Source organism: Drosophila tropicalis, unplaced genomic scaffold, assembly GCF_018151085.1.
Source record: "Drosophila tropicalis isolate 14030-0801.00 unplaced genomic scaffold, ASM1815108v1 contig_573, whole genome shotgun sequence".
NCBI lineage: Eukaryota > Metazoa > Arthropoda > Insecta > Diptera > Drosophilidae > Drosophila > Drosophila tropicalis.
The window spans coordinates 2,072,382-2,092,953 of NW_027173049.1; the positions used below are offsets into that span (position 1 = coordinate 2,072,382).

Genomic DNA, 20,572 nt, shown 5'->3' on the forward strand with positions numbered 1-20,572 from the left:
CCACATTGCAGCCCATAATCTCAAAATTAAAATACTCAACTGGCTTATACAAATCTGAAAATGACAGACAGTCACGTATCAGAGCTTTATCCATGAAAGACTTATTACAAAAAGCAACCTTGGGTTTTCAATAGAGAGGCAAATGTAGTCCTTCTTAATTTAACTAACGTCACGTCGTAAGTTTAAACACTTTTTTCAGGCACAAAGGACCTAAATTACATATATACGAACTTACCTTTCCAAAAGTTATACCTCAAATTATTTCTTAGTGATTTCTAAGCAATTACTAAGAAAGGGAAGAAACCCCGTAAAATGGGTAAGGACCCATTTGCAAAAATCGTATTTTAGAGTGTCCTGAATACTCAATTTCAAGAGGGGGAAGTCACTTTAACCACTTGTCTGAACGAAAGAAAATAGAATAATGTCTGTTGCGATAAAAATCGTTTATTTTACTGAATCCAGTTGTCCTTTGTTAGTTTTAATTTCTCTTTTTTTTCTGCTCCTGGATGACAACTTTCAGTTGACAAACGGTTGAAAAACTTTCTAAGATATGGTAAAAGTTCCTCGAGTAAAGTTTTCTGGAAAACGGCATGGGTTATCTCCATTTGAAACGTGGGAGGGGTGGGTTGGCGTCCATGCTGCACCCCGAGCATAAACTTTTGCTGCGCTTAAAGTTGCAATTAGACCAAACATCCAAAAAAACAAATGACAGATGTTGAAATGCTGAGTTGATGATAATAACCAGCTGGCACTTTTGACTTTTGATTCTGTTCTGCGATGTTGGCAAGGTGTCAACATATTTTATGACTATGACTGGGCCACTGACGGCTCAGCCCTGCCAAGTGACGGTACTTTCCTACTTTCCACTGGGCCAGGTTCTCCACATTCATCTTTACCCTTGGAAACCCTTAACCCTTAAACCTTGAGAAGGGTTCGGCTCTTTTAAAATTACAGAACTTAAACAATCGATGGATTATTATGTGAATACTTTTCATGTGGCCCGTCCCCCACCCATGCACATTTTCATTGGGGCTCCCCTTTTAGTCGGTTCGCTTATCAGGCAGGCATTCATTGTCAATGCTTTTCCGCAAACTTTTCTCATTAGACAGTGCAAACAAAATGGCCGAGTCTGCGGTTTTTCCTCCCACATATTTTTCCCGTTTTCGCCATTGTTTGACATACGCTTGGCAAATGGTGTCATAATGGCCACAAAACTGCAAACAAATAACTGAAATGGATGGGGCGGGATGGTGGTGGATGCTTATGGGCGTGCCAATGGTAGATAAATCAATGCATAACGAAATCTGGCCCGATCTGGGAATCAAGCAAACATTAATTGTTTCTTGTTTTTGTGTCAACTTTTCGATGTGCGTGACCAATTAGCCAACCAAATGGAAACCTTGACTTTGTCCTTCCCACATCATTAATTAAAACAGATTCGGATTTTGTGTTTCTTTTTTTTTGGTTTTTTTGTTTTTTGTGTTTCAGTTAAAGTTTAGTTTAATTTTGTTAATAGACATAGACAGTTGTGTGTTTTGGGAATGTGTTTACACGTGTGTGTCTGTATTTGTTTTTTTTTTTCTTTTCATTAAAAGTACATTTAGAATATACACTCAAGAGATTCTCATTTGTATGTATATATAATTATTTTTCAGCTACAAGGACATTTAAATTTTTGCCTGGGCCCATGAAATACATTTTCTGCCACACAAAAATCACATTTCTGCTATTAATCCTTCAACATGTACACTGAACTGGTTTGAAATTTCACGCACAGAGACGTGGCTTTAAGTACAAAATTTGTCCAACTTACAAATGTTTCAGATCTTGATTTGAAATTGAGCTGGACACTCACTTTGGACTTCATTAACATCATTAACCAGCCGTTTAAAGCATCATCGGCGGACCACATGTCGTATGAGCGATTTGATTTTACAACTTTTCACCAGACCAATGTACATAAGGTATGTATATAGTATATACAACTAAATCTATATATATATATATATTTGCTTGTGTCTTTGTGAATGCCCGACTAAGTTTAAAAGTAAGTGTGTGTATAGTTAAGGTTAAACAAGTTCACATGTGGCATGCATCAATAGAAATATACCTAGTAGAAATATTATTCAATATTTTCATTTGTTTCTTTGTTTGTTTCTCTCTTTATTTGTTGGTTTTTTGTTCTAGGCAAGAACCTCTGATTGTCAGATAGTTATTGAAGGTTATCTACGTGAGTTTTTTTATTCAATCAACAGCACAAACTAAATGCGAAAAACAGATTACGAGTGTGTGCAAATCTTTAGATTAGAACATAGTTCCAGTTCCAGGCTAGATATGTGGATAAGCTTAATATTTTATTTACATTTTGTGTGTTGAAAGTTTCTATTCCTATTCTCTCTGCATATTTTCTTATTGTGTATGTGGCTGAGTGTGTGTTTGTGTGAGAGTGTGTGTTTTTATGTGTTTATATTGCATTTTCCGCATTTTCTGCATTTTCTTATAAATGTTTTTCATTTTAAGCATAGTTACGCTTTTAACCCCTCAAGAGTTTGTTTTTGCTTTTGGCATTTTTGAACATGTTTCTACACATATGTTAATACATACACACATACTATTTATATGTATATATTACTTGTATATATGTTTATAATATAATCAACATTTATAGGTACATAAAACTTGCTACAACATTAAAATTTCTCAATGGCTTCTTCTCACTTCGTTTGGTGAATCGCCCACTTAATCCTAGGAGTTCCTATAAAGTCTGAGACGGTGGTTTCTGGCTTCTTAAAAGGGAAAGAGTCTACATAGATCGCACATACATACATTTGTATGCATGTCTGTATGGGTACGAGTATTTAGGCATATTTGTTTGTATGTGTTTATGTGTGTATCTAAGGATGTAAAGCAAAGCGGTTTCCAAGTTTAACCAGAACTTTGTGGCTGACATAATGAATCCATCAAAATTCTAAGCTCATCATAGATATATCCGAAATCTAAGATTGTGGACTATAGGTAGGGAAAACAGGTTGTGTGTGTGTTGTGTGGCTGTATGTGTGTAAGAGAATTGCTTACTCCATATGTTTATTATGAAATTCTACGCATGTAAAACACTGACTTGGACTTGGATTAATACTTAGTTATTAGTTATTTCAGCTGCCATCTAGTCCTTATCCTTTGTGGTATCCTCCTCCTCCTGTAGCGAAATGATCTGAAGAGAGAGCATTACATTTAGCATGAGAACTCGAGTAGATCCATCTACTGCATGTGTTTATATAAGTATATATATATATGATTGATTTCTATTTATTTTGCATGCTTGTCTCTAAAGAAAACTATCTAGAAATATAATTACTTGCAGTTTTGGCAAATGAAAATTTTCGATATTCTTTTGCATTAAACAGTATTGAGTTTCCCTTTCAAATGATGTATATAATACCACAATTGCTGGCAATCGGTGCTAACTTACTTGATCAGATCCAGATCCGGTAGACGTGAGTTCGAGTATTTTGTGTTGTATTCGAGTGTTTTCCTCTCACAATCTAACTTTGGGTGATTAATGTACCTACTTGTACAATAGTTTAATAAGTGTTTCCTATATGTATTTTAAGTTAATGTATATATTTTGTAAATATTGGTACGTATTAATGTATATATGTATATTGTTTGTTGAGTATATTTTGTTTAGTAGAAGCTTCAGCATTCGGTTTTCAGTGAGTTGTGAGGTACGTATGCCTGGATTTATGTATGTATAGATCTATATATATCTGATATGAAGAGAAATTTTCAGGGGTCAACCGATTGCTAACCGCGAAATAGAAGGAAAGTTTCAAGCCTAAAAGAAATCGTCGAAATCGTCTAGAAATACAAAATGAATGATATTACAATTTTGTTTCTCACGATGAAATTCAATTATAAGGACGACTTTTCTTGCAGTGTAGTGCATTCGTTTTTGGTGCCTTTGAACAACACTGAGAGAATTTGGATTTGAAATCGGTTCTAGGTGCTTATTTTCTTAATGGAAAGTAGGGGTAGGTTGGGAGTAATTTTGATCATGCCAATGCGAGAGAGAGAGAGAGAGAGAGAGCGAGGGGGATCGATCTACTTTCTTTCAGTTTCTTTGGGTAATTAAATTAATGGTTTTATTAATTGTTGACATGGTTGCTGTTGTTGTTGTTGTTGTTATTGTTGTTGGTGTGCTTGTTGCATTGTTATTACTGGTGTTGCTGTTGCAGTGAACTGCGGGAACTGGTTCTCGAGCTGTGAGCGGTGGCTGGATGGTTGGTCGGTTGGTTGGTTGGTTGATTCATTTAGTTGGGTCGGTTCATTGGAATGGAAAATTAAAATGGAAATTTTCATATTGGCATTTCATTATTTGTATTTGGCATTGGTCATTTTGTCCGTTTTGCAAAATCTTTGGCCAATAGTTTGCGCTTTGCCAACAACAACAAAACTTTATAATAAACTTCCATAGAATAAGGAAAAATGGATACAACGCATAATGAAAAGAAAATATTTATTATGTACACATCAAGAGAGCTTTTAACTGCGACTTGAGCTAAAACTAAAAAGGATGAATTGCTTTTGTGGTAATAAATTATTTCGTAGCAAAATATATATATGTATATTAATATAGTACATATGTACATATACATGTATATATACATAGGTAATTCCAATGTGGCCTATCAAAACATTCGCACGGCAAAATGTGAAAGAAACAAAATTTATAAAATATTAACAACTGTCATTTATATACATGATTGGTATTAGTATTTTTAATTGATAATATAGGCCAAATTTTCGAAAGTTTTCAAAGTTCAATAGAAGTCCTACAGTAATTTGAAGGATGCTGATGACGACCCTGTTCTTGGATTTTGTCCATCACGTCAATTTTTCGAAAAAAATGCCAAAATCTGGACGTGATGGACAAAACCCAATTCCATATTTAGAATCGTATATCAATAACCTTTTCCTTTCAACAGCCTTAATGCTATAACTGGCGGTACTGAGATCTAATGTCAGAGGTACAAATTATTGGCTTAGATTCTTTTTAAAACAATATTTTGCTGACAATTGAGACAATTTCTTATGATATGGCAGGATTATTGTACTTTAGTGAAAAAGCCAAGTTTAATAAAATAAAATAAGCCTCAAAATCTTGACCTTTTTAGGTTTATGAGGAATTGTAAAACATAGCAGAAACAAATGTTAGAGGACAAATAATTCGCAAAGTTTCCTAAATAGAAGTATTTAGTTCTCTATAGCAGATTTTTGACTTGGCTCTTGTATCAGGTTAAAGACATAAAGACAAATAGAGAAAAACAGAGAGAGAGAGAGAGGGGGGAAGTGAGAGAGATAAGTTAGGAGAGGAGGGAGCAAAACATGCCAACAAGTTATCATGAATAAAAAAGGACATGACGCATGGTAAAACAGGACGCTTACCTCTCAGAACTCTTATCTGATTCAAATGAGTTCAGTTTTGCATATGGGTTAATCCAAAAATTAAGCTCATACCATTTAGTATACCCCGAGAAAGACCATCCGTATTCGCATCCGCATCCGCACTCGCATACGCATCCGCATCTGCATAATGCGTGGTCTGATTTGATTGCTTTTAATTAATGGAAATTGTGCGATTAAATTCATTACACTGAAACCCCCCACCACGAACCGTCGTCGTCGTTTTTTTTTTGTGTTTTTTGTTTGCTCATCGAGTTAATCGTGCTGAAATTGAATTGATTGGAATTTTATGCATTCGATTGGAGCAAATGCGAATTCATAGTACATTGGCGAATTGTAGCATACTTTTTGGGGCGCATTTCCCCATATGCTCTGTTGAATGCCAAAAATGTTTAACTGACAAGTCAGTCAAAAACTGAGCAGAATACTGAGTACTTTGGCCACAACTTGTAAACAAGGAATCAAATGAGTTTCAGAATTTAATGTATTATTTCTGACAGTACAAATTCATTCTTATTCATCCATAAACCGTCGTACTTCTTTTTGATAGAAATTTTTCAGAGTCGGAGTCTGGTTCAAACAAATTGAAAAAGCAAGAAACAAAATGGTTAAATGGGACTCGTCAGAGTGCGCTGGTTTAGCTCTTCGACGGTTTATCAGTTCGACAAGCCGGTTTTCCTAGATTTCTTTAATCGTGGGCAGCAGGAACAATAATATCATGGGCGCTCTATAGCGTAACGATTGTTAATCCCTACAACTCCAGTGATTATTTAGCATTAGTTAAGTGGTTAGATATTCTAATGTGAATACTATTTCCTTATTTTTTATCTAGGAAGTTTACTTTATATACCCTTGTATTCTCCTTCAGGCAAAGAACAACGACTTTTAATTGAAATATTTCCTTCTAAATATGTTTCAATCTTCAATTGTATGTATCTATTGGAAAAGTAGGAGTAAACCCTTGTGTATTTCAATTAAATGTATATTGAATCTTTCGCGAAATATCAAAACATAAATAATTTATATTTTTAAATGGCGAATATCTGACTCGATCCTTTTGGGGCGGAAGCTGCATCGGGCTGCTTCTTGTTGTCTGGCATTTTTTTTGTTTTCTCACTTACCTGCAGATTTGTTATAGCAAAACTAAAGCATACACGTCAAATGAAACAAACTATAAATTTAGCAAATTTTATTTGAACAAACATAAAAAAATCAAACGGGAAAAAGTGGTAGCTACAACTAGGAATACTCAATATCTATGCATGGCAAAAACTACAAATAGAATTAACTTTAGGAAATAAAGTAAGTGAAATAATATTCGTGCAGTGTAATATTGCTGGGTTTTTGGTTTTGGTGTGGCTGTGAGTTCGTTCCGTTTCCCATTCTGTCATTGGGTCACGCATTCATTGCAAGTCGCTGGCGCCGGATCTTGAGGATTGGAATTCGGGCTTGGAGTAGAGTGGCGTGGGACGGTGGTATTAGATTTGCCTCGAAAAATTTGCCAGCGGCGACTGGAAATAGCCGCAGGACTCAGAGGAGGAGGAAGTGGAAGTGGTATTCGGAGGCTTCTTGGCCTGAGGCAATGCCACATTGGCCGTCTCAATATGGCCCAGCGAAGCCTGTCGGGATTTGGGATGAAGCACAAGATCCGTGCGGAGACGTTGGATACGACGGCTGTCGCAATTCTCCACCACAATTATGGGTGTGGGTCGAACACGATGCGGCTGATTAAGCCGGATATTGGGCTGCAGGGACTGGCAATTGCGTTGCCGTTGACTGCGCCACAGATGCGACTTGATGCTGGGCCAGTGGAAAAGTTGACGAAGAGTTATATGTCGTGGAGATTCAGACTCAGCTGGAGCTGCGGACACGGACAAAGGGTGCTGGAGCAAGTCTCTCACCAAGTCTGGGGCCACCCGGTCACGCTGATTTGAATGAGGTTCGTCTGTAGCCGTTCGGGTGGTAGTTGTAGTTGTTGTTTGAGTCAGTTGATCGCAGCTGTTGTGATGTGGCGGCGTATTGACATAGAATTTTGTTCGGGTACGGGACACTCGCAAGCTATTCGTCTTCCATGCATCGTGCAGGGATCGCAGGCCCGGCAAGCGTGCAAGTAGATGGATGTGGTCGTAGGAGGCTGACAACATACCTGCTCGCTCATCCTGGTATTCATCGTCATCGGACGACTCCAGGCGGTCCTCCACCAGAGAGGTCTGCCGCGACAGGCCCTAAATTTCGGACACGGTATTCGTTTGAGAGTGTAAGCGAACGGACACGAAGAAAGCATAAGAAAAGAAAGAGACAAAACAAAACCAAAAATCATAAATTGTGAAAGGCATCTACAAAGATCGTCAACGGCTTGGCAACGTATACAAAAGCGGGTTCTGCGTCTTGGCTCGTTGTCTGTTGTCGTTTCACCTCAAACGCCGTCTTGGACTAATCTCTAGATATGCAATTTAGGACAACTTTGTACTTACCGTATTGTGACGTCTTCGCGGTGGGGATCGTTTGTTCCATAAGGCCTCAAGCTGATCAAAGTGCTGCGATTGAGCCAGAGCCGCTTGCTCTGGTCCGAGATTGGCTTGGGAGGTTCCGGTTTTGGTCTCGGCAATTTTGGAAATCTCTTCCATACTGGCTGACACGCTGAATCGGCGCTTCAGACGTTCGTCCACTTGGGCCATCATCACGGAAGAGGTTAAATGTCCATATTTCTTTTGCCAAGTATAAGTATCTAATGAGACTTCTTTTTTGAGGAGTCGTTTCATTTGTCGCTTGGGACCTTGAGGTCGAAGATCTGAAGAAGACAAGATGTTAATGCTTAACTTATGGGTTTCATTTTTGTGACTTACCATCCACATCTTTGGCGGGCCCCGAATATATGGGCAACTTGACATATTGCGCCGGGGTATTGTGCAAACAGATCACTGGAAGATTGTAGCTATCAACCAATTGGACGAGAACACGTGACACCTCCAGACTGATGTCGAAATGTGTAAAGGGCACATGCATTTGGAGTGAGGTCAAGGCCAAACCCCGCTTCGTCTCCCATACGATCAAAGTTTTGTCGTCGCTTCCCGAGACTGCTGTGGAGCCTGCAAATAAAAAGGATTTAAGGGGATCTCTCTTTCTCTGTTTCCTTCTCTAAGGTAAAACTCACCGTCAGCTGACACTTTAACTCCAATCACAGGCCCTAGATGTCCTGCGAGTGTGTGAACCTCTTCGCCTGTCAGGAGATCCCAAATAATCAAGTTCATGTCCTTTGATCCCGATATCACCTGAGTCTTATTGGTAACCGAGACGGCAACACAGGTCACTGCATCACTATGACCCACCAGGACCTGGCTGAGTTTGCCTCCTGTGGACTGCCAAATCTTTAGTGACATGTCCCTAGATCCGGTTATGATGTGCATGCTATCCGCACTGATCTCGAAGCAGGTGATCTCGTCAGAATGAGACACCGAGTATTTCTCGTCCTCCTGTGTGAGGGACCAGATCTTCATGGTGTTATCGCCATTTGTGGAGCAGGCAAACCGCATGTTATTAGTGACGGCAAGGTTCTTGTAAGGGCCCTGAATGGTTTGCAACAGGTTGCCCGAGTCGGCCATCCAAACCAGCAGCAGGGAGTCACGGTCTGTGGAGATTACCCGCAAGGAATCCATGAGCACCACGACTTTTATCACCGGCGCTGCATGAGCCTTGAAAGTATTTGTTATCTCCCCAGCGGCCAAGCTCCACACTTGCACTACTCGATCCTCGGAGCCAGTGGTAAGGAACTCCCCATTTGGAGCGAATTTTAAGCAATTGACTACACCCGAATGCCCGTCCAAAGTGCACTGGAACTCTGGTGTGTTGATTCTCATCAAGTGTACACTCCTGCCCGACGCAATGGCCATTTGTTGAGAGTCTCTGGACAAATCGAAGCACGTGATGGGCGGCAAAGTTGTCGAGGGAGAGCGCTGCGCCTGCGAGTGCTTCTTCAAGCTCCGCTTTCGTCGGGGATTACGTGAGTATGGGTTCACATAGAGTTCCTCGTTGCGGAAGGAGTAGAAGGTGATTTTATTGCCTCCCACAGTGATTAGAAAATCATCATTGTCCATGGCATATGTTGCGGTAACCGGACCCGGATTCGGAGGCATCGATCGCACCAGTTTGCCAGAGTGCATATCGTAAATCAGAGCACGGGTATCCTCACATCCCACAACACACCGCTGGCTGTCCTTTCCAATCGACATCGTGCGTATCTAAGATATGTGGACAAATGAAAGCCGGGACCTAGTTTACATGTTTCAGTCAAGTTACCTTTGACTTGTGACCCTTCAGGGTGTGCAGCTCCTTGCCGGTGGCCAGAGTTCGTACATACAGAGCATTATCATCACAAAGCGCCAGCAGGAAGACCTAAACCAAAAAAAAAATCATTCATTCTATTTCTCGTTAAGGCAGGAGTAATATCGATCTAACACAATAAAATCCTCTTTTGGCCCGGCTTAAGTTGTATGTAACTCATGTTAATGTAACTCATGTTTTACATCTCTGGTTTACGATTAATGGAGATAACCAATTACCGATTACTTGATTAACCAATATTGACAAATGTGACCAAAAATGAATGAAAGTAGATAGTGTAAAGGACCGACCGAGGAGAAAAGCAACCGAAATCATTCAATCGAATATTAATAAATTGCATTCCCCACATTCATGGGGGCCCTGAGGCGGAGTTGAAATTTTCGATTACATCTGCAAAATGGCAAAAAGACAGCGACATGTGGTGGGCCATTTGTCTGGGGCATTGCAACATTTCAATTTCCAGCGGAGCACTCAAAGGCAGAAGCAGGCGGTCATGGCGTACTGGAGGTCACCTAGCGTGCTATGAAGCCATCAGGATGCTAGCGTAAAAGTGTAAGAAAGTTGATTTCCGTTTGCCATTTGCTAAGGACAAGCCAAGAGCCACTTCACCATTGCCAGTTTGCCATCGCACTCTTACTCACTCTCACTCACTCCGCCAGAAGGCTCAAGTGACTCTGGCTGGGCTTATGTGTATGGTGCTTGGGTGGTGGGATGGCAAACTGATGGAGGGAAGGTAGCTGTGTGTATGATTATGCGAGTGTTTGGGTGAAATAACATTTCAATTTTGTTGCTTGAAACGTGAGTTTCAGCTGCCGTCGGCTTGTTATCGCCTAGGCAATTTGTTCAATTTTTGGCGGCACTTTTGTTTAATGTTGGAAAATTTTATTTAATGGCTACCTCAAAATGCGGTTAAGCAACCGGGATTAGGGTTTCTAATTGAGAGATAAGGTAAACGGCAATGGCAAAGTGAAATCGTCAGGATTCCTGATACGTTGAGTGGTGAACAAGGGACTGGAGGACCAGTTCTTCTATTCCTGTCGGTGTTGTGTATTCTGATCTCTTTGTCGACCAACTGATATTGGATGCCCCACCAAGGGACACCGCCAACGGAAATATAAGCTAAAACAAAACTCCAGTCAAGTCAAACTCAGAGATTAACGAAAAGTTTATTTGTTTGCTTCGCATACCTGAATAGGTATGCTACAATACAGTTTGTCATTGTTTTTTTTGGGTCTATTGTCGACTCAGTGCGAATATAAAGAGCATGAATAAAGGAATGTGGCTCCTTCTAGTGAACACCAATTGTCACGCAAACAGTCTTTCTCCTCACGCCATCTCCTTCGTTTCGCATCCAATAGCGATTCCTAAACTAAATTTACTATAGTTGGCGTTGACAAAAGACCTTATCTCTAGGTTTTCCCATTCCTAGTACACCCCCAACCATTCTGTTGGAGATTGTTTTGCGTGCCAAATTGTTGCTAAGTATATATACACATATGTATATGTATATGCCCATACATATTGATGGGATAGAACATACTCGGTGCTGGGACTCTTCTGTTTTTTTTTCTGCTTTTTTCATCTGCATACTCTTTTTCCAACGGGTATATCTTCTTATTTTAAAGGTTCACCAGGAATAGCTGGTCTTTATATGAGCCGATTAAGCGACTATATAGTACGATAATGACGATAATGAATTAGTCTACTACTAGATTGGAACAGTAGTAATATTTATTATTAGATGAACTTATATCCGAGTTTGATAAAGTCAATGTCTACTTGGTTCTAACGAATAGACATCCCATAGACGTTCTGTTTCTTATATTAACACTAGGCCAGGGAAGTTTAAGTGCGCAATTCTCCGAATTCAAATAAAGTTGAGATTGCAAATACATAAATGATATTGATGGCTTTATTCTAGCGACAGTTTTGGTGACCTCGGCGCGATGCGCCCCCAAATGATTTGATAACAGAATCAATGGAAGAAAGAACCAAGCTGTTTTCGTATTAGAATTGAATGCGATTAAGTAAAATTTTACCTTTTTTCATTAGTTTTATGTCCTTGTTAACAGGATAACATAAACATGCATAGTCAAGTTCTAAACTGACTTAGGATATTTTAAAATTTACACGCTCTTCTGAGTATGAATGTTTTACAAATGTTTTCTTGGATTGGTGAGGAAGGCTGTTGGTTTTCTTAAGGAGACCTATTTTTTCGGTTAGTGAGTTGACTTTCAGCTTATCAATGCCTTAAGCGATTGCAGACTTAGATTACCCCAATTGAGCGTACTAGAATAGCCTATACTCTTACTTTGTTGTGATGAGATAAGATAGACTCCACTTGTCTATTCTAAACTGACAATTGGTCTGAAGGGTATTCCAAAGTCGTTGAGCTGTCTTGATTGCTGGATACTTTTGTCACGCTGATTGACAACAATGGATTTGGTGTGTTCCATAATGTTGGAACAGGCTAAGCCGGAATCACTTATTAGATTTTATCCATTGTCTTGTCTCCCGCCTTGCCAAAGCATTGACTTAAAGCGGTTGCCAAGTTGTCAGAAAACTTTATCTGTTCGGTATCTGGGAGAGTATCTTTTACATTCGTGCGTATCTTTAAATTGCCTTGAAAGAAAACTGAGCTGCTTTTCTATGTCTGTCCCTCGACCCCGCCGCCAACCACTCCGGTGGAAGCTCTAGTCTGCTTTGCTGACATTCGCTTAAACTGTTTTATTTGTTTATTTAAGTTGTTCTTGTTATTCCACTCAAGTGGAATATGCGACTTAAAATAAGGAAAAAGTGGAAAATGGAAAACTTTAAGGCGCTCAAAATGGCAATTGAAAACTCTGTAGCTGTGGGTGCAAAAAGAGAGAGAATTCATGTCATTGTGACAGAGTGGTTTTTATTATTATTTTGTATGTGTTTTTCCTTTCTTTCATTTGTGTTGTTGTTGCTTTTTTTGTTTTGTATTTGCTGGGATTGCTTAATGGCTGGGAATTAATGGAGATATATGACAGGCAAAGATATTTCATAAAATGTAACAAAAAATAGCACAAATAAATGGAATTTAAGCTGATGCTAAGCTGCTGATTTTTTGTTGTTTTCATCCCATGCAAGTTGGAAATCTCATTTGACAATTTTTTATGCAATTCCAAGGACTTGAAGCCCTTCCCCAACAAATCTCATCTGTCGACTAGATACACTCGTATTGTCTGTACTGACATTCCACAAGGACTCGCATTGCAGATTTCAACTTATTTCTACCTTCAGATGCCCTCTTTCCTCCAAAGGACATATGAGTAATGTGGTTTTTATATCAATCACCATAAATAAGTACTGGCAAATGCATTCCATTCGGCTTATGTATTCAACACAAAAAGTTATTTCGATCACTTTTCCACAATCAATATCGAGCTGTTGCTTATAAGGTATCAATACGTACTTACATAGTTATTGAAAGGGTATTCCACTTACCGAATTCCATGAGATATCGATACGCAGCACTGGGCTAGTCATTTGCATGGTATTCAATAAAGCAAAATTTTCCAAATTCCAAACGCAAATGGTTTTATCATGGCTCCCCGAGATGAGGACATCGCAAGCTCCAGCTACCAATATGCCCGTGACTGGGCCACGATGGTGGCTAATGCGATGTATCTAAATCGATATGGACGAGAATGGAAGGGGAGAAAAAGAATAAAGAATATTGATGAGCTCATTGAACGCAATATGCTCGTACATAGTTTTTTGATAAAACAAGACAAAAAAAAAAAAACGAAAGGCTTTAAATATTAATGGGGGTAAACCACATCTCGGTGGTCCCTATGTTGGTGGGGGATTGCGCTTTGTGTGCGTGACACATGTGGTGTTGTCTTTTGACTCTTTTTTTTGTCAAGTCCTGTGGTTTTCGCTTCCCCACACCGCCCCCGGCCACCTTAACTTTACTTGTTTGTTGCTCTCGTTTTTTGTGTGTCACATTTTGTATGCATTAAGTTAATTACCGCCTAGCATGCGATGTGTTGACAATGCCATGCAATGCCAATGTAGGGTAAGGGAAATTGAGGTGATAAGACGGTGATTGGGGAGGGGGTAGACCATGGCCGGTGGGGGGCAGTCACACAAAAATGCCAAAAGTTTGATAAATTACCGCACGACTTTGAAAATGCCAACGACATGAAAGGCAACACCCAGGAAAGCAGCAGCTACCACCATCAACATCGGCATGACATGGCGTATACGTAATATTGTAATTAATTTAATAAGCGCATGTAATTGCGTGTTGGTCGCTCTCTCTCGCTCTTTATTCCGGTGTGTCAGTGTGTTAGTGTGTGTGTGTGTGTGTGTGTGTCTGTGAGTCTGTGTGCGTTTAAAGTCAAGATTCCTGCTCACTGATGGCCAATTATGAGTGGTATATACATATGTGCATATATTTTCATGTGGCAAAAGTGACTTTAAAATGTGCCCAGGGACAGAAGAAGTGGCTATAAATCTAATTCATATGTTAGTATGTATGTCAACAGCCTGATGCGAAGGACTCGACTAGACGGGTCTGGCAATCACAGTGAAATTTCAACATAATATGACTTACAACTCGGCTTCAGCGCGCTGCCTCCTGCGGCCTTCTGCCTGCTGCCTTCTGCCTGCTCCTGTGGTGGCATGCCTCAAAGGCCGAGGCGAGCAGATGATGCAAACAGCCGCAAAATGCGTGGTTGACACAAATTTCATGTTCAACAAGCGACGCTTCATGACCTTGTCTATCTACATAGGTGGGTGGCGAAGGGCGTATGTCTGTGTGTGTGTGTGTGTGCGTGCGTGTATTAGTGGGGTTAGTGGAAGGGACAAGTAGAAGGCAATGTTTGGATTGGTCTTCCATCATGACTGGCCCAGGAATTATGCAAATTAATGTGGTCTGTTTGATTTGGCTGATGGTGAGGCTTGCCAATTAGTTCAGCAGATGCATTTTTCATTTATTTTGGTTGTCTTTTGTGTGCGTGTGTGCATTTCTGTTGGTGTGTGTAAATGCAATTTTCAAAATGGACTACGCAAAACCCAAAAACGAAATAGTGGCCATCAATTTACACGAATTTCCAATTAAAGTCTACAACAAAATCCACTTAATATTGCCAATCAAAGAACATAAAAAACCAAATTGCCATCAGTTTTAGGACAAGTTGATGATTCAGTAAAGCGGATAAAAACTATGATACGCCTTAATTACAACAAAATGGAACAAAACTTTCCAGATTTGACTATATAACTACATAAATTTGGAATGTGACGTCTACCAATACTTTAAATTTTTCCAAACTTCATAACTTCACAAATAATAGTAACTAAAATATATTTTTGTGGTGTTTCTCTTTCGTTCGGATTGAATACGATTTCACGGGGCAGAATAGTTGGGAATTCCAAACGAAAGTGAGAGAGATGGCCAAGTGAAGATTTTCTTTGAAGGTGATGCATTTGGAACTAAGTTCCCGAATTCGTTGCATTTTTGAAATCGCTTTACTAAATTTTTCGACAGGATAGATTTTTGGCTTACCAATTTGCCACTGGCCAGCTCCGTGATGGCTATGGTTGCATCATCGCTGCTGCTAATGATCAATGTATTATTCACACCAGCTGCTACTCCTGTTATGGCTCCAGTGTGGGCACTGCGGAGAGTGAGAGAAAGAGAGAGAGAGGAGGATAAATAAATTGGGGCCTGCAGAGATTCCAATTGAACAAATTATGCTCACTTGATGTGTGCACGACGTTGGCGTTGTGACACGTGCCAGACCAAAACGGTGGAGTCCTCCGAGCCAGTCAACAGTAAATCCGACTCCGGTTGCGGTGGTGCCACCAGCAGGCACGTGACTGCCGCCGTATGTCCTGCAGATTCGTATGATTAGCAGACGCTTTATGACAGCCCTAGCACATTATACGTGCCAAACCTCAAGAGCCCACCCACTTCCCACTGCCCACTGACCACTACCCCCTGCACTCACCCTTGAATATGTGCTCCAGCGAGTTGCTCATTATGTGCCACTGCTGCACATCCCCCGAGTTGGTGGCCAGTATCAAATGCTGCTTGGAGGGGGCCAGACAAACCGCACGAATAACACCTGTTCCCGAGACGGTCATGGTGCGTATCTGGGAGGGCAGCGGGGCCGGAAGCCAGCCTGTTAGTGGCACCAGCAACGGCACCGCATAGCCGTCACACCACGCTGTGGCCGATCTCACTGTCATACTTAGCAGCGAGTTGTCATCGTCGTCGTGCTCCGCGATGGGACGCAACCAGGAAATTAGCTGGGATCCCAGCTGCATGGGATCACGGGTGAGGACGTCGCTCGACTTCCGAATGGTATAATAGATGAGCTCGATGTCCCTATCCAGAATATAGCATCGCACATGCTCGATTAAACATCGGAGATAGCTAATCGATACCGTTTGCACCTGCAACAAAATCATGCAACATAGAAAAGGAAAGAGTGAGAGAGAAAGAGAGAAATAGAGAAAATGGATAAGGAATTGCTGCAAATGCCAAAGAGCAAGGTTTTCTCATAATTAAGTTAAGTATCTGCCCGGTTCCATTTTGGCTTTGTTTAATTAAATGAAAAGTGGCAATTGGCATTTCACTTTCTCTTGTTGATGGCAAATATAAGTTTTTGCATTTGTTATTTACGCTTACTTTTTTTACTGAACGTTTGCTTAATTAAAAATTCATCACACTCTCCGCCAAACAATGTCATCAACAATAAGTTGCGGAGGTTGTTGCTAAATAAATGAGATTGAGTGCTTAATTCGCGATTTGCTCTCCTCTTCGGATGGAGAAAGGACGAATGGCGAGAGGGATAAATTTGATTACTCCACTTTCATTTTGCAGCTGAAATAATGAGTTTTGCATTAATGTTTGTTGCCAATGGAGTGGAATGGCAACAGGAATGCCCCAACTGGGCCATCATTCGTGTGTTGGCAAAAAGCAAATGGCAAAGGCGAACTCACAAATTGCATTTTTCACCCATACAAAGACAGAGAGAGGGAAAGAGAGAGAGAGAGAGAGAAAGGCAGAGACAGACGCCGAGAATTGGAGAAACGGCAATGAGAGACAATTAAACGAGTGAAATGAGCTGACATCTGCCATTGGATTTTAAATTGGCGAGTAGAGATTCTGTTCATTTGAAATGACAAGCGAAACACAGAATTCGATTTTCTCTCATAATAAACAATGAAGAATGCAGTTTATATTTCATTTTCCATTTATTAAATTGTCCAAAATCATGAATTTTCATTTATCCATTCATTCCATCCAATATTTCTAAAATTTGTTGAAACAAATGAAAAGGTAAGTATATAATTGGCATTGGCCAATTGCCATTGGGCAATTGAAGTTTTGGTTTTGGCCTCCGATGTTTGAGTAGAATGAGCCATCAGCTCCCACATTGCAATGACCATCACTGGCACTTTGAGGTCAAACAAAGAGAAGTGAATCTATATAAGAGGTGCTAAAACTCGCAGACCCTTGAGGACATTGACCATTGAATAAGAATTATATATTAAACTCTCTGTGTCTCAATAAGTTAGCTCAATCTCTACAAAAAACCATCAGAGGAATTTCACGTTACTTTCTTTAGAGTCTCTATGCAATCACGGAAAGATTAAAACTTTTATGGCTTATGAGTTGACATAGACTTTTAACTCATTCCTATAGCTGGTCGATTGGATGTTGGATTGGATTCTGCGTAATTACGCAGATTTGGAATAGAGCTGCACCTAGGAGCAAGTACAAGAACTATTGTGACTCGTTCGCCATTTGTGCTAAATTTTAGAGAAAATATCAACTAGAAGACTAGTCGCCAGGAAATGATCAAATCAGGATCAAATGTCCAAAGCTTTTGGGAAATCCATACTCCGTTGAGGTTAGCCTAAGACTAAATTAATGACCTACAAAAGTCGTTATTTTTGTTTAATATCCGACTTGTAATTTGTAAATGATTCCATTGAAGGAACCTTGTCCTCTCAGAGTTTAGTTGCGATAACTTGGATGATACATTTTTTTGCTTACAAAATGCTTACACTCTTTTCCTTTTATTGAAGACATGAGTCGAATTGGACTAATGACTTCGTTCTCTGATTAATGTTCAATTTTTTTGCCGTTTAAAAGGACACTTTGTCGTTTAATATCCTTCACTGGTATGGCCCGATTCGCCGTCGTTAAAAGTGAATTTGTTCCGCATAGTGGTCCCCTGTCTAAGGCCACGGACGGTCTATTAGGGCTTTATGTGGCATATATAAATCCATTTTAAAGCCGGAAAATGACAGCAAACTTGTTTAACAACGTGATCAACAAATTAATTGCTGAAATTTGTCAGCCATTTAAAATAGTCCGGACAACAAACACAGCTAATCAAGTTGATTTCATCGCCAGTTTCTGTTTTGCAGTTTGCAAAACTAATTTCCGCCACGTGCCCGCTGGGTGGCTTGGTTGGCACGCCATGTCCTCGTCATTCGAAGACTAATTGGGAGTAAAACGAGAAATTGGAAGTTCAACTTACCGCCGCAAGGAGGAAATCAAAATTGCAGACTGCAATCTGCTTGAAGCGGGTCGTGTCGTCGGAGCGCATGAGATGGTGCCAGCTCTCCTCGACATGTCGCATGCTGTAGGATACATCTGCGGCAATGGGATTGTAGAAGGTGGATGTGTCATCGTTATGGTGCGTCGATGAGGACTTGCGGCCAGCCGAAACATTGTCCTTTTCGCGTTCTTTGTCCTTGTGTGATATGGATAATGTGGAGGACGATGATGGTGGGAGCAGTTCCTTCAGGCTAATCACGGATTTCGTTTCGCTTTTTGTTGACTCATTCTCTAGTGTGCTCTCCTCCTCGTCCTCTTGCGGGAAAAAAAGATTTGCCAGCTCAATGTGCAGTTGCCGCGTCCTCTGGACATCAGTGTACCGTCGTTTGGCTACTGATGCGCAGTAGTTGTGCCGCCATTGGATCAGTACTTTGCCGGACATGATCTTGTCATGCAGCAGTAAAAGTTTATCTAAACGAGAAACAATCAATCATCAATCAATAATCTGACCTTAAACTCACTCACCCATTTCCCTGTGGATTTTCTTAAAACTGGAGAAGCTAAAGGAGCCGTTTTTAGTGTCAATAAACGATTCTGGATCGTCAGTGGGCATCAGCAGCTCCAACAACTCCGTCTCACTTAGCCCGTACTCGGAGCAGGTGATGTAGGCGGCCAAGCTGCCTACCGCCTGCTTGCCGTAGTGACGTTCCAGGGCATCAAACTGCTGCTCCACATATATTTGGAAGCTCACATCTGCCACATCCTGGGGTATACACTGAGGCGGCTTCTTCAATCTGGTGGCATATTCGCCTAGATTCAGATCGAACTGGTATTCGGCTGATCTAAATCTGTCCCTCTGCATCGGAGTGAACTTCAGTTGTTCCACCGGAGTTGTGGAACTGCAAATGATCTGTACATTCCAGGGCAAGGATGTCGGTAGCCAGGACAGCGCTGTCACTATATCGCAATCCAGGGGATTCAGCAAGTGCAAATCGTCAATAAAAAGGAACAGGACATCGTTATTCATGTCCTCGACACGTCGTAACAGATTCTGGAACCAATTGCTGATATATAACGGATCGAACGAGGCATCCTTTGGTAGATAACCCTCGGGTATATTGAATATAATCGAAATTTGTTGGCAAATAACTCGCAGCAGTTCCAGATTGTATGCGGAGCGCGGTGAGGCCTTCGCGAACCGTATCACCCGATGCACACGAGTCGAGCTAAACCAACTGGTCACCTGGCCGTACAAATGGCTGATAATGGCGCTCTTACCACTGCCATCGGATCCGCAAATAAAGTAAGGGGCATGCCGGCTGCCATTCCTGAAATTAGTCATCAGGTTCTGGCGTAATTGTGCCGGCACTCGAGATTCGATGAGGGCCGAGCTCTCGATGTGTTCACGCAGGATGCGCAAATGGGTGGCATGCTCGTGAAAGATTTCCTGCCGTGAAAGAAAGAAAGAGGAAGGTATAGAGACAGAGAAAGAGATGTAACTCATCACGGGTTTCTATATTAGATGCCAAAGTATCTCATCCGTTTCCGTTTCCCCCATCATCCACATCATCATCATCATCATCATCATCTTGTCAGTATGCGACTGACATTCGGCGTGTTTGCCACGTAACTTTGTTTACCTTAATGTCACCTGGTGAGCAAAGGCAAGTCAGTCATACCTAGTCATCGTTTGGTGTCTGGCTTTGGCATGTTTGCCACTAACAAGTACTCATGCCACTCCATCCAGGCGCCAACCAGGGCTGGAAGGGGACGCAGCGTGGTCGGTTTCGCAAATCTCCAAATGGAATTTCGTAAAATTAGATGGATCAGAGATAAACCAATGACAGAAGTAAATAAACCTCAAATTAACTTCTTGATATAAGGCGCCCTAGATTATTGGCCTGGATAGATTTATTCTTCAACCAGCCATGGGTTTTGCTTCGACTGGTTCATGTGCTTTAAGTAGCTTTTGCCCCTACAGAATCCCATTGAAAGAGTAGCTGAATTGGAGAAGGTGGAAAGGGAAATGGCCGCCATTGCCTCTGTGGGTATTGCATTTCTTAAAAGGTCTTGCTCAGGCATTGAATCAATGAGACCCAGATGGGTTCAGAAGCAGTTGAGATGCTTAATTAGCTTGACATTTGACTTGTTTTAATTTCGTTTCATATAGAGAGGCCACATGAGGAGATGAGTTAAGTGATGCTGGGTACTCTTTGC

General features: G+C 40.8%; 1 protein-coding gene across 9 annotated transcripts in view; it reads right to left on the reverse strand.

Annotated features, from left to right (window-relative positions):
* Positions 1–1,443: 1,443 nt before the first annotated feature.
* The window catches only part of LOC137575346 (protein qui-1), a 40,053-nt gene continuing 20,924 nt past the window's right edge, over positions 1,444–20,572 (reverse strand). For 5 of the 9 annotated variants that reach the window (XM_068287881.1, XM_068287879.1, XM_068287878.1 and 2 more), the window contains exons 8-18: positions 18,881–19,802; positions 18,336–18,826; positions 15,789–16,236; positions 15,540–15,672; positions 15,344–15,455; positions 13,276–13,458; positions 9,760–9,855; positions 8,618–9,701; positions 8,310–8,552; positions 7,938–8,254; positions 6,609–7,688 (exon numbers count right to left, since the gene is read on the reverse strand). In XM_068287881.1, coding sequence (XP_068143982.1) covers positions 6,942–7,688; positions 7,938–8,254; positions 8,310–8,552; positions 8,618–9,701; positions 9,760–9,855; positions 13,276–13,458; positions 15,344–15,455; positions 15,540–15,672; positions 15,789–16,236; positions 18,336–18,826; positions 18,881–19,802 — 4,776 coding nt within the window. In that variant the 3' untranslated portion in view covers positions 6,609–6,941. Of the gene's footprint in view, positions 3,212–3,469; positions 3,859–3,943; positions 4,274–6,608; positions 7,689–7,937; positions 8,255–8,309; positions 8,553–8,617; positions 9,702–9,759; positions 9,856–13,275; positions 13,459–15,343; positions 15,456–15,539; positions 15,673–15,788; positions 16,237–18,335; positions 18,827–18,880; positions 19,803–20,572 lie in introns of those variants that run through there. The other 4 variants (XR_011032152.1, XM_068287885.1, XM_068287884.1 and 1 more) reach the window with 4 other exon arrangements.